Source organism: Serinus canaria, chromosome 10 (genome assembly GCF_022539315.1).
Source record: "Serinus canaria isolate serCan28SL12 chromosome 10, serCan2020, whole genome shotgun sequence".
Lineage (NCBI taxonomy): Eukaryota > Metazoa > Chordata > Aves > Passeriformes > Fringillidae > Serinus > Serinus canaria.
This window is the reverse complement of record NC_066324.1, coordinates 12760977-12775533: the sequence shown is the minus strand read 5'-3', so window position 1 is coordinate 12775533 and position 14557 is coordinate 12760977. Positions and strand designations below refer to the sequence as shown.

General features: G+C 35.8%; 1 protein-coding gene across 1 annotated transcript in view; it reads left to right on the top strand.

Annotated features, from left to right (window-relative positions):
* The window catches only part of WDR72 (WD repeat domain 72), an 88705-nt gene that overhangs the window by 29114 nt on the left and 45034 nt on the right, over window positions 1-14557 (top strand). Inside the window, exon 15 of the mRNA XM_050978558.1 lies at window positions 12391-13208. Coding sequence (XP_050834515.1) covers window positions 12391-13208 — 818 coding nt within the window. The remainder of the gene's footprint in view (window positions 1-12390; window positions 13209-14557) is intronic.

Below are 14557 nucleotides of genomic sequence, written 5' to 3'. Positions count from 1 at the left end.
GTATTGTTAGAATACTTATGGTCCACTTGACAAGGGCTCTTGCTGTAAATAGTGCAATTTGACTCCAGCTGTTAAAGAGTGGCTTTGACAGCAGCCAAATAGAATGGAGATGCTTTACTGCACCGCAGAAAAATCAATATTGGGTTCTTGTTCATAGTAACCTGTTTTCTCTTTTTTTTTTTTTTTTTGCAGATTTATACAAGACTATCTAGAGTTTATTTGTGAAAGTTTAAATATTATTTCGAAAGTGAGGCTGTTTTATTTCCAGATTAATGTTGGTGGTGAATGATGCTTGTGTTTAGTTAAAAAGTAAAAGGCAGTGCTTTGTGGATATACATAAATGATGTGCTGATGCAGCATTATTGCAACTCTATTTATAGGGGTGGATATTAGGATGTGGGTGCATAAGTTGAGTAACTAATGACAAAAAATGTTCTTTCCTTCCTCTGTGTTTTTTTTTTTTTCTTTTTGTAGTGCTACTGTAGAATCCCTGTCAATTTAAGTATAGGTTTTTTTAAAGCAGGTTTCTTTGTTGCTCTCCCTGTAACAACCCCCACAGATGTTGACAATCTGTAGTGCTATTGTAGATTTTCCTGAAGCATGGTCTTGCTAGTGCTGAACAGTTTTCCAGCAGTATTCAGTGACACAAGGTTGCTATGATACCCGGCCAGTAGCAATAGGTATTGAATCACTGCTCTTAATTACAATAGAATACACACTAGACTGTGCTCGTGGTGTTCATATGGAACTAGCTCTCATTATAGCTTCAAGTCATAGTTCTATTTGAGAATTGAAGCTCTGTGAAAAACTGATTTAAAAAAAAAAAAATTTGAAATGCTCCAGTGCATCATATGAAGATTTCATTGATGCACATAAAAAGCTGGATGTGTCTGGGAATTGTTTTCCTGATGTTCCAGAAACCCTGCGTGTTGGAAGGTTTCCTACCCTTTCAGCTTCAATATTTTGGATATAAGCCTGTGTTTATCATGCACTAATGTTTCTAGTGATTTCAGTAATCAGAATGGTCTGGGTGAAAATGTTGGAGGGAAGATTATAAAAGCTGTGCAATGGTTGCTGAAGCTTGAACTTTTAATTTATACTACTGAAAATCTAGATCAGAAAAGAGATTTTTTTACTATGTATATAAGACAAGGCAAAGATGGGGGAGAGAAACATTCATTTATTTGTGGACTCGTATGTATTTTTTCATATATTAACTCTGCAATTTCTTTAAATATGTTGTAATAGGAGTCCTTAAGAATTTGATATTCACTTAAATACTAGTTTACCTATTCTGCTCTGAACAAAAATATGTAAAGGCAAGAATGTCCAGAAGTTGTAAATAATAAAAGAAATATCTACATTGTCGCTGCACAGAATAAGTAGGAGGCAAATGAAAACTGTAGGATAATAGCAGCTATTTGTTTTAGTATAGCAAGGGAAGCAATTTGAAAATAAAATTGTTATTGGAAGTCTGGAAAATTGCTGCTAGTTAAATCTTACTGATGGAAAAATTGATAGAAAAATGGAAATAAGATACAAGCATAAATACAAAATAATACTTAGCAAATAGGAAATCAGGAATGGTATCATAAACAATGGTGTCACAGTCATGGATTCCTTTAATTTCTTTCCTTTTATAATATTTAGGGCATTATTATGGGGAATTACAGATCTTGGTGATTTAAGTGAAGTGGATTATTAAGGACAAAGCAAAATAGAAAGTAGTAGAGTATTTCTCCTTAAAGTTGGTAACAGCACATTGATGCTGCAAGGGTTTTGTTGGGTTTTTTTTTTCTGGAACTATTGTTCAGTAGCTATATTTAGTAGTTTATTAAGTAAGTGTAATAGGAAAATGAGGAAAGAAAAAAGGACTCAATATATATAGGTGGGTTTTTTTTCTCTGTAATTCAGTTGCAAAGCATTTTAGTACTACATTTCCTGTGAAATTTTACAATTAAGTATTTTATCAAGGGACTAAGGTAGCAACATAACTACAGTGAAGTAATAACCTGGGAGTTATGAGATTAAATTGGGAGCAGTTAAAAAGAACCATGATCCTGAGGGATATTGATAACTTTGACCACATGCCATCTTTTATGGAAGTTACTGTAGTTTTTGAATTGGCACACCAAGTCAAGAATTTGTGTTTTCTCCATTGATTGCCTCAAAGCAAAATGAAACCAAAAAGTTGCCATTGTGATATTGTAGCACATTTTAATCTTACACACGTGGATAGCAATTAACACAGGGTGTCAGAGATCTGATACTAAGTCTTGATTACTTATTTCAGTGCTTCTGACACTGATTCTTTTCTACTCTAAAACTCTACTACTTAAAACTTCTTTCACTTCCTAGACAGCTAATTAGACTGTGTGATAAAGCTAAAGAGGCTGCTATAGTATCCTGCTAGAAGTAAATCTAAGGTCAATATCAACAGTCCTTGTGAGGAATTTCATGTTGAAGGATGATTTATTGAAGCTAACCTTGCTATTGTCGACTTGGTGTTTTCCCATACCTTTGCCAAGCTGCAATTCCCTTCTGTCTCTTGGAATCTTTAGCAAAGTTTGCATTTTGGTTAGGGATTTGTACTTATAATTTAAAAAATACAGTTTCTTGCTTATGGCAGTGGTGTTCATGATATCATATTTGACACTTAGGACTGTTTCTTTTAGGTCTGGTTGTGGAGCTGGGCACAGTTTGAGTTTTCCTATCTTGGATTTTACTTTTACTACTGTTGTAGTCTAGAAGGTGTGACTTGTTCTGTAGATCAGCCTAACTGATTTTCCTTCCAAGTGCTCTGCCTAATTCTAAAATAAATCACGTGATCTTTGTTTTAACCTTTATATTTTCATGTTGTTAATGGTGTGCTTTAAGTTCACTATTCAGTGTAGTGATATGGTGGAATCTGTACAGCTCTAATAATCACCTTTTCTATTCTAAATGTTAATTCCCTGGCCTCTTATAGTTTAATTAGTACTACTTTAGTGAAGAAAAATATTAACAAGAATTCAGAGTGTATTCAGTGTGAGACTTTTCCCTAGGTTTCTGCCTCACACATGTATTTAAAAAGAAAAAAAGCCATGACTTTTTCAGAAGCACATCATCATCTTACATGCAACTTAAAAGCAGGAATTGCAGCAAACAAAAGACTTGTTATCTGCAAGCTTCCTTCTGATAGCTAATTGAATCTCTTTCTCAGTTATAGAGCAGAAATAAAATTCTTGGCTAACCTATGGTTTGATTTCAAACGAACAAAACAGCAGTGGTTATATGTCCATTCTCTTTTTTTTTTTTGTATATTAATACTCAAACTTTAATTTGTTTAATTTGTTAGGTTTGGTTCTTGCAATAATTATAGGAAAGGATGAGTCATCAGCAAACAGCTGAGAATCTTTGTTTCTAAAACCTGTCCTTTTGGAAGCCTCTGCAGTAAGACCGAACAGCTTGCAAGGAAAGAGCAGTATGAAATCTATGATCAGAAATTTAGCTGCCATCCTGATACATCTCAGAATGCTATAGGATCTGAGAAAAGTCCAGCTTGCCTATTCCTAAAATCTCAAGAGTGACACTTTGTAGAACACACTGGATATTTTTTTCGGTTTTGGGTCTTTTTCTTCAGTAGAATGTCACTTGCTTATTGATTTAGAACTTTTGTGTAGGTTAATTTTCTGGGTGAGACTCTTATACCTCAAGATGGGAAATGCACTCAGAACAGCCCAAGGAAAATATGTTGTTTCAGTTAGAGTCAGCCCTCAGACATATATTGCTAACTTAATTTTTATATACATCAGTCCTGCTTAGCAAAGGTCCTGTTGGCAGTATCTCTATGTTCAGCATTATATCTCACAGATATTAGGATGTTCATTCATCCAGTAAATTGTTCAATATGATAATTCCTAAATCCTGAGCCAGCAGTCTGTTGCTTTGGATTGCTGTAGCATTTCTTCTCCAGTTGATGATCAGGAAAACTTTGGAGATGTTCCATCTTTTTTCCTAAAGTGCCGAGTGAGGATGGAAATTTTTCACTACCACACAGCACTGAGCTGCAAATATTTCTAAAGATATGGTTAGGAAATTTACTTTTACATTCAAAATAATGACTATATTAAGATGTAGGCAGAGTATTTGAATACTGAGTGTATAAATAATACTAAATTTTAAACACCATCTTACTCCTTCATTCTATCTAAACTTTTCACAGCCAAGACTGTCCACATCAGAAATGGATGTTAGAGATGAGTGGATTTACAGCTCACTTTTATATTCTTTCTATGATAAAATTATTAGACAAGATTTTGTCAAAAGTGTTGTGTTTAGAATTGCCTGATAATGTGCCCAGACAGCCAGAGATATGAATACCAGAGCAAAGCAAAAGTTGTTGGTAAAAAAGTCATGCATTTCTTCAAATATTTTTCTGAAAAATAAAGGATAGACTTGTTTCCTAGTGTTAAAAAGTTGTGAAGGATATTCAGGATATTAATTTTACTTGCCTGTTATTCTTTTATATCTTTTAAGGATTTGTCTCCAGAATCACTTTTCTATGTACACTTTAATTAAATCCAATAAAAAACTCTGAGTGTTACAGAGAGAGACTCTGTTAGCTTGAAAACAAAATATGTGAAACAATAAATTTTGATACCAGACCTCCACATTGAGCAATTCAATAGATGTGTTAGCAATTCTTCCTGAACAATTGAAATTTTTGTGCCCAGTAGATCCATCTGGACTACAATCTGCTTGACAGTGGCCTTCCATACATGATAAAAAGAGGGTTTATTCAGTTGCTTAGACTATTCATCACACAGCTTGAGTCTGAAGACTCCTTGGCTTAATTACTTACATTGTGCCACAGATGCATCAGCGGTGATGCTACAGTTGCTGTTCAAAGTGCTGTGAGGATAGTAAAGCCTTCCATTGGGACTTAACAAAAGAAAAAAGAAAGATTACAGAGTAGGGAGGAAAGAGGGTGACTCTGCTTATGTTGCAATTAAGTTGATAGATAAACACTGCTGCAAACTCAAAAAATCCTGTAGCCTGTTCTTCATGGGAGCTGGATTCTTAGGAGGATCTGGGCATCCTCAGTAACACAACCTGAGCTGTAATGAATACATAATGAAAAGTATTGCAAGGCAAGTTCAAAACAGCTTGTTTATACTAGTTCATATAGGAAAATTCATCATGAATTGACACATTTGTTCAAGACTGCATTGTCCAAATGATGAAGCCTCAGGTCAAGCATAAATTGCACGTGAAAGCAAACTGGGGCACTATGACTGACTCCAGGCTTTTTACAGATAGTCCTTTATGTGTGAGTACTGGGCTATAAAAGGGTAAATGAATAAGAAAAAAGTTCTGAATGCCCCATCAAAGGAACCTCTATCCTTTGACTAGGTGAGGTGTCTGAAGGTAAGGAATATCAATGACCTTGGGATAGTGATGCCATAACTGTGTGATGCTCACCCTGTGCAAGAGGCCAGCGTTGCTTTCTGGCAGGTAGGCTGGCCTCTTTGTACACTTTGGGAGACACTGAGACTCTAAGTGACAGAAAATCTTCATGTGCTCCCTAAATTTGAAGCTCGGGAGGTGGGCAGGGTTAGACAGGGGTGTGATATGTGGGCTGCTGATAGGAGCTAATATTGGATTAGGAAGTACATATGCTTTTTATGTGGAGATGAAAGTGTAGCCAATAATTTGCATCCTTTCTTCCTCAGCAGGTTATTTTAGAAATGGTGTATGGTGTCTGTTTAAGTGCTATTTCAATTATATATCTGCTACTTGTAACTCTTTTTGAATAAATGCATCTTTACACATATCCTAGATTGCTTGTCCTTTCAGCAGAGCAAGAAATAAGCTGTGTATTTGCAGAAAGGTTATGAACTCAAGAAAGCAGGTTTGCTGATGGGATTTACCTGAAATAAGACATCATTCATTACTTAGATTATTTTTAAGTTGCAAATACCTAAGTAGGATTGAAAGACCATATTTATATCTAATTGTTAACAGTTCTTCAAGCATGACCTTGAGATTTTGAAGTTTCTTTTAGGGAAGACTTGGACCCCCGTTTCAGATTTCTCTAACTTACATGTCCTAAAGCCCTTGCTTTTTAAATTATTGCATTCAAAATTCTAGTCATAAAATAGATGAGTGGTGTTCACTCTCTTAGTACTGTTCCACTGAATGATGTTTGATCATGTGCTGTAGGCTGTGCTATCATGGGAAAAGGTTATACTAGCTTTTCTTCTTGCTTGTCTTTTAGTGATCAAAGTAAATTAGGCTTCTTAAATTTGGAAGTGACTTAATGCTAAGTAGACACAAGTTACATCAAGCTTTTGATTTTATATGTAGAAGACACATCCAGAAGACACAATTTCCCAGTAGATCATGGTGTAGGTTTAAGATGTGCTATTTGAAATCTGAGGTTCTTGCTAACTGTATTTTATGCTCATAAACCAGCTTGAAGCCCTAAACACAATTTCATTTATCTTTATATTCTAAGCTTTATAGAGTCTGCAAAAGTGTCCATCTGTTCAGTCGAGATTGCTTCAAATAGTGAGTGGTCAGAGAGACGTAGCTGATAAAGGTCAAAGGAGCCTCTTGACCCTGTGGTTCTTGCCGAAGCAATTGGAGAGAGGGACTGATATACAGTTAGATACAGCTTGCTAACGTGGGCTCCACTTTAATTGGTAATGATAGCAAGAATACACAGTAAAGTCATTGCTGAAAGAAAACAAAAAGTATCCAATATAGTAATTTATTACCAGTCAGTGGGTTTCACGCACTGGGTTGTTTTACCCCTGCAGTGGTCAGAGAAAGCAAAAAGGTACTCTAACACTTAACTGAAAATGGATGCCCTGCTGCTATCAGAGATGCATGGTGGTCAAACGATTGCCTGTGCCATTAGCTTGGTAATGTTTTCTCTATTGTAAACTCAGCTCCCCATGTTCTTCCTGTGCATCAGCTGCAGATTGAAGGCTTTCTCGTTTCTCTTCTATTTGTGCTGCCAATCATCAAGCTGCTGTTCACCAAGCACATTTCAAGGAGGCAATTTTTTTTACTCCTATCGACTACCATCTCTAGCAACTGAGGGCTCAGAGGATTTAGAAATAAATTTAATGCTTTAATTTACACTCTGCCAGCCATTTTGTGCATTGTTTATGTATTTGTTTTCTGTGACAATTCAAGAGATACTTACAAGTTTCCTATTTTGCAAAACTATGCATGAAAGAGATTTTTCTTGGGGACACATTTGCAGGTACTCTATGCTACCATTTTCATTTAAAAGGTTGAAGAGAAAAGCATTTTTGCAAGAAAAGATTTTGAATCTATTCAGTAGTTAAAAAGAGGTGAAAAATGCAAACCCAAATCCAATAAAAGCTAACACAGATATTCCTTCCCACCAGCAAGGATAAAACATTAGGTAGAATAAAATAGAGATGTCATTGGCAGTATAATTTAATGTATAAGACCCTCAGGTGTGGTAAACATACTTCAGCTAACATTTCTTCAATCTCCACGAAGTGCAAGTGTAACAGGAGGGTAGGAGTATCTAAATAGCTTTTACAAGCAGATGTGTGACTGTACTTAGTTTTTGCGAGCCCAGAGCCAGATCAGTGATGAGATGTGATTCTGAGTAGTTGTGACCTCTGAACTTCTGTTGACAATCCAGTGACTGGCCTCATCAAGACACAGAAAATTCTCACCCATCAATAAATTTTGTTTGACAAATTCTACTACCCTCCTCTTTCATTGCTGTGGCAGGTTCTCCACAATTCAGTTTTTTAAAAGCAAAATGTGTACTGGTAATGATTGTTACAGAGTTAATGAAGACTGATTCAGATGTTATATATAATGTCTTTACAGTTTCTGTTTTCTTTTTAGTGTAATAAAAAGACTACAGTGAAGACAAATGACAAAAAAATATTAATTTCATTGAAAAAAGCGTACTGGTATTATCAAACATCATTGTGATATTTCAAAAATTGTGTCAAAAAACTTCTAGAGCCTATAAGATATGGTGGTTTTGATGATTCTATATTGGGTTTTGTTCAAAACGTCTTGTTTGTAAATATATCATACAATTGGATATTCACAGAATATCTTTACTGAGCAAATAGTTGGCTGATGGTATTTTAATGATTAAGTTTGCACTAATTTATTAATTGTAAGTATATTTAATAATGAAACAATTACTCTCTAAAAGTCCATCAGGTAAGACTTACTCTCTTATCATGTCCTCCAGTGTGCTGTTGTATCTGTATTAAAAGCCAATGGCCTAATTGCTGTCAAAATATAAAAGTATATATCTTAAAACCTCTCAAGCAAATCAGAAATAGAAAATCTCTGGCCCCAAGACAAATGAAACAGCAGTGCACCTTCTATGAATGAAACAACCTTTCAGTCTCTTTGGCATTACTTCATGTAAGCTTCACACATCTCTCCAGTCTCCCCCTTTCTAATCTACCTAAAAATTCCCATTAAAGCTGTTCAACTTCTGTCTGATATTTTCCTGAGCCTTTGCAGGTGGCAAGCAATGGATAAAGGAGGGGATTGAACCTGTTCAGTGTTAATGAATCAAGATATAATCTTTCAAAGGGGGAAACTCACAGGAACAGAATTGAACCCCTTGAATATTATATAATTTTATGTTAAATTTAAAATAAAATCATCATAGAAGCTATCAAGAGGATAGCTCCCACTGAGGGTTTGTATATCATGATTCCTTCTGCAGGCACTGGGAACTTTGGGACCAAATTTCTGGTACTTCAGTCCTATTATGTTTTGAGATAGATTGAGAGTGCAGTGAATAAAGAAGGCCAGAAGTCTAGAAGAAAAGTCACATTTAATACTTCAGGACTTGTTTGGCATAGGAGTTGATACTACTTGTGCTGTGAGAACTGAGCAACTTCTATTCAGTGGTATCAAAGCAGCTTCTAAGTATATTTTGAGTGCTGGTGCTGTTATTTTGCCTTCTAAAATTTCTACCTTGTGATTTTTCCCACTTTATTTCCTTTATGTAAAATGAATGTCAAGATCATTCCTGTCAAATCTGTTTTTAGTACAAAACCCACAATAGAATACTTCTGGTAAAGAAGGCAGCTACGTGGAGAGTGCATACGTATAAGGAGCTGAAAAAGTATGGGAATCCCTGTCAGCTAATGGAAGTGTGTATTTTAAGTGGAATACCATTCCCAGAACAAGTTGCATCCCAGTGGAAAAAGGCCTTTAGAGATGAGAAGACAGCTAGGTAAAATAACACTTGAATTGTACTTCCCATGAAATTTTTATGTGATATGTCTGTCCTAAATCTGTTAAAGATAATGGCATGTATTGATGCAGTTGGGGGCCACAGTGAGCACAGCCCCCTGCTGCCCCCTCTCCATAGTCATGGGAAAACTTTTCCTTGGGTGCTAAGAATGAGTTAAGGAAAAAAGATACAGAGGGACCGGGTTGTAACTTATGGAGCAGTGATGAATTGCATGCCAAAAAACTGGAACAGGCTTCTGAGATGTGTACAATACCCCAAGCCAGTGAGTGTTTAAGGGGCATTTGGAGAGGCTAGCTGGACAAAATGATCCTTGTAGTTCCCTTCCAGCTGAAATAGTTTATTCTAGCTCTTGTCTGATCCTGGCTCAAACATCTTTAGTGGCAAGCTGGAGAGATTTTAGGGGATACTGGTCATGCATGGAAAATAGCTTGGCTTTTCAAAGCCTCCCTGAATCTTGCTCTTTCCTGGATATAGAAAGCATTTTCTGCTGTGGGTCAGTGATGTACAAGAGGTTCACAAGTTTCAGGATATAATTTTAGTCTGTAGTCAGTTTTTTTGCTTATTTAAAGCTAACAGCAGGCTGTCCATGTCAAAAATAAACTTTAAAACTAGAAATGGTAAAACTAGAAAAGGAAAGGTACAATATATAGTGTAAGTATCTGTTCATCTGTTTTTCAATATTCAACAAATGCAGTTTCCAGCTCTCTGGTTTGTAGTTAGTTTTATGGGTATCTTTCCATACTCTGTAATCTCCTGTTACAGAGAATAGCTTGCCTGTATGTCCTAAATGACATTTTATATCTAAAGCTTTGGTTGCCCACCTTCTTGCATTGGAATGAAATGCCTGTGGCAGAGAGCTAAGTTAACTTGGCAGACAGTTTTAGGATCAATGTCAATAAGCATTCATATTGCCAATAAAACAGGAATGTTTATTATTATCACCGGATGTCTCAATGGATTGACATTGTCGCTGTGTTTTCCTTTGTCTGGATGCTGATTTAGCAAAAGGTTTCTAAATGTTAATCAAGCAAATATAGGTATATAGAAAGAGAAAATGATAGGCTAAATAATAATAGCTTCAATTAATGTTAAAACTAGCCTATGAATTCCAGTATTTGCATTCCATGGTGTTCTCTCTATCTATTAGGAAACTGTGTAATTAAAGATTAAAATAATCCTAGTACTTAACTACAATGTATGATTTTTTTAAAGGAAAGGGATAGAAAAACCTGAACAAGCATTTATAATCTCTTACTTATGACTCCCTATGGAGATCTTGAAATGAGATTATGTAGAGTACATTCTCATCTGGTTGGGAGCATCATTCCCTAAATAACAAAAAGCCAAATTTTATTACTGCCGAAAACTAAATAGTCACATGTCATGGAGTTTATGCAGTCAATTTTTTGCTTGTGTTATTTGTACTGAAACATTAATAGTTTAAAAATAGCGAATTCTATCAAATCATAGCTGGTAATATAAAAGGAGTTAGGTAAGGTGGTCATGAGAAAGATGAGGTAAACAACGTTGCATTTCAGCAAGAGCTGGTTGCTGCTCTGTTTACTAACACGTCATGGTTTATTTTGAGATTTAATTGTGTTCAACAGAAAGTTCTTTGCATTAGTGGAATGTTTCAAATTATCAGAAGAAAATTAAAACTAAGAGTGATCTGGAAAATTCTGTATCATTTGTGATATGGAACCTGGCGTGATAGTTTGCAAAAGTATTACTGAGATGAAAAGTTGCTTGTATCTCTGCCTGTGGAGGTGAAATAGGCTGAGCATGGTGCTGAGAGCACAAGCTTGTGTAGGACAATAAAAACATACCAGTCGTAAAAACTTAAAGAAAGGGGCAGAAGTGTCAACAAGGAGTTTATATTCCCTCACTTCTGGTGTTTCCCTGAAGGTATAACGTGCTTCTTTGGTAGATGCAGCAGGATTATGATACAAGATGTTGTGTCACTGTGAACTCATCAGGTCATTTTCCAAGTGCCTGGAGATATCTCTTCCACTGGAGTTTGTCACAATATAGTGTCCACCTTGTGCCAAGGGTACTGGTAAAAGAAAATATGTAAACTTTTTCTTCTTAATGAAAATTTATCACTTAAATAATGAAACTGCAAGGCTAAAATGGAGTAATTTTTAAAATTTTTTTGTGAAGATGATTTTGAACATTTCCTTTTGTTCAGCTGACAGTTCATCATCTTCAAGTTACCTCTACAGTTTAACATGTGATTCTAAAGTTGGGAACAGCTGTAGCTCTTCTTAAATCTTCTGGTTTCAAAAAATATGTTCTTTGGTCATTTATTAACAACAGTAATTAGCCATGTGTCTTTATTATGTTGGTATGTAGAACTGAAATTATGCTTTATAAATTGCCATTGCTGTGAATGGGCTTTAAAGTTGGGGGAAAAGTATGGAGAATTCTAGAAAAGATGCAGGTAGGAAATAGGGTGGCACAAGATAAAGGCAGATGTTCGCAAACATTGTAATAACCTTTTTCTCTTAATCATTTTTAGCTAAGACGCTAAGGTGAATTAATTTTGTGGAGATTTATTTACCTAGGTTCCTTATTGCTCTTGCTTTGGGACTTATCTCAGAAGGAGGTAGCTTTGCATGTCTTGAAATAACAAAAGGCATAGTCTTTATACCATACAAATACCATATATATATATATATATATCCCATATAGCAAATTGTAAAAAGGCATACAGACGCTCAGGGTTTGCAAGAATCTTGCAGCACTGTAGCATTTGCTTCTCTAGCTTTATTTTCAAAAGAAAGGTTTCATGCTTTAAAATTTTCCAGAAATCCTTTTAACTTTAAATGAGAATTTGCAGAAGAAATACCAGCCTAGAGTTTTTGCAAAGATATGTGCTGTCTACAGGGTGGCTGTGTAATTGAAGGAGCCCGTTTTATAGTATTTACACATGGATGTCTCTGGGTGTCTTAAGCTGTTTGGAAGCAAATCTTTTTTTACTTAATCAAAACTGAATAAATATAATTTAATTGAACTTAACAGAGTTAATAGATTTTCTCTATTCCATAGGCAATTCTATGCTGATATGCTGAAAATTACAAAGAACTGGATATTTTTTTAGACATCTAATATTTTTCTTTCAGTTGACTGATACCAGCTGCATCCAACAGCCCTTTACTATTTTACCAGCTAAGACAAAATGGAACAATGCAAACTTTCATATTCTCTTATTTGACCTGGAAAAACTTGAGGAACTTTTCTCATCTCAACTCAATGGATTGAAGTCATCAAAATCATTCCACAACCAATACACTCTAGAAAGAGCTAAAAGTATTACTGAGAAAAGGGCACTGACATTAAAAAGAAATAAAACTGCTGCCTTTGTACCTCAAGTAGATGGGCAGGCAGAGACTGTTTGTTCAGACCAAGTTCACAGGGATAATAATGCAGCTAGGCCTATGGAAGAAAGTGGTGGCATAAAAAGATGGAAAAAAATGAAGAGTTCAAGAAAGATCAGAAAACAGCCATCAGGAAACATTGATGTGAACATTGCAATTGATACAGCCAAACTGCTTTTGTCATGTCTCCTTCCATGGGGTGTAGATGAAGAAATAGACAATCTCTGTGCAAGACACCTGAACATCTTGAGGCTTCAGTGTCCTGTTTCTTTTGGACTTGTGTCAGATGAAAGCCACCTCTCACTGATGTTGCCAGGATGGAAATGTACTGATTGTGATGTGCTAGGAGAACATGGTGTTTTCAATTTGTTTTCAAAGAGAGTCCTTGATTTATCAAACAAATACCTTGTTGCAACTGAAGGAGAATTTGGCAAGAAGGATGGACCTGAGAATAATGATTATGGAACAAGGGACTTGGAAACAGTATTTTTCTTATTTAACAGAATAGCTTTAATCAACAGGATAATTAACACACCTTCAGCAATTACAGATGAAAGTGAAAGGTAAGAACTTCTTTATTATGAGTGGATTGTATTTTCTAATGTCTCTATATCCAAACCTAATTCTTCCTAGTCACACTAATGCACTTGGCTATACTTTTCTGTCCCAAAAACACATAAAAATGAAGCATGCCTTAAAATTAAACACCAAGCCGATATCTTGATTTCAAAGAACAAGTCACAGCAGAGTAATCTCTAAACAAAACATATTGAATCAATGTTATTCCTACCCCAAACTTTACCTCAGAAAAGCTTATTAGGTAACACACAGCCACGTACTTTTTGGGAAGAGGATCTTCAGCAAGTACATCTCCCTACTTTCAGGCTTCTGCACTCCTTCTGTAGGACTCTGAGATTAGTTCTGTTGGTTAGAGTATAGTGATAATGTCACTGAGCTTGTGGTTCCAATCTCTGTATTGGCCATTCACTGAAGAGGTGGGCTTGGTTGTCCTTCTGGATCCCTTACAGCTGAGAATAGTCTCAGTCTTCCCTTACTGATGAAAAATGAAACAAAATTTTCTTAAATATGTACTTCTTTATGGAGCTCATGTTCTTTCTGTAGAGCTTTTTGACAGATGTTTGAAGAAAGGGAGATCAGTATATAATTGTCTTTACATTTTTCTGCTTAGCAGATGAGAACTGATGCAAGATTTTTTTTCATAGGAGCAGGAACTTGAATTATCTGGTTACACCCAGTTTTTCCAGAGATCACTCTTTTCCTTTCAGTTCAAACTAAGTAGAATAATGAGGTCGCTTTAGGCACATTTGTGCTGTTTAAACTTCCACTCCCTATAAGCAATATTCTTCCTTTGCCATGGAACCCTTGACTTGACAGATAAATAAAACATAAGAGAGAAGAATAGTCTGCCGTAGTTATCCTATCTGCAGTACAATGCCCCCACTAATGATGGCAGCTCCTGGGAATGAATGCTTCATCAGCCCTTATGTTGTGAAAACCATCTCAAATAGCATTTATGTTACTCAAAGCAGATTTATTGACTAAATGCTTTTTCAGCATTAAAGGAAAAATAACATGCTCCACATTATTTGACCAAGCCAAATAGAGCATTCTAATCAGGCAATGGATATTGTCCACAAATTTTTTGTTGTTTGGCAAACATAGTGTTGGTCTGTATTTAGTTTTTTAGGGACAATTAACTTCAGTGTCGGTGATGCTATAGCCCCAAGGCAAGAAGGGGGGACAAAAAAAATTGATCTTGCAGCAAATATCTGCATCTCCCACAAAAAAGCTCCAGGCACTCAGCCTCTCTCAAGACATGTGCACCATCCCGCATGACAAATGCACATTTCTCATTTACTTTTGTTGCTAATCATGTTGCCTATTCAATACA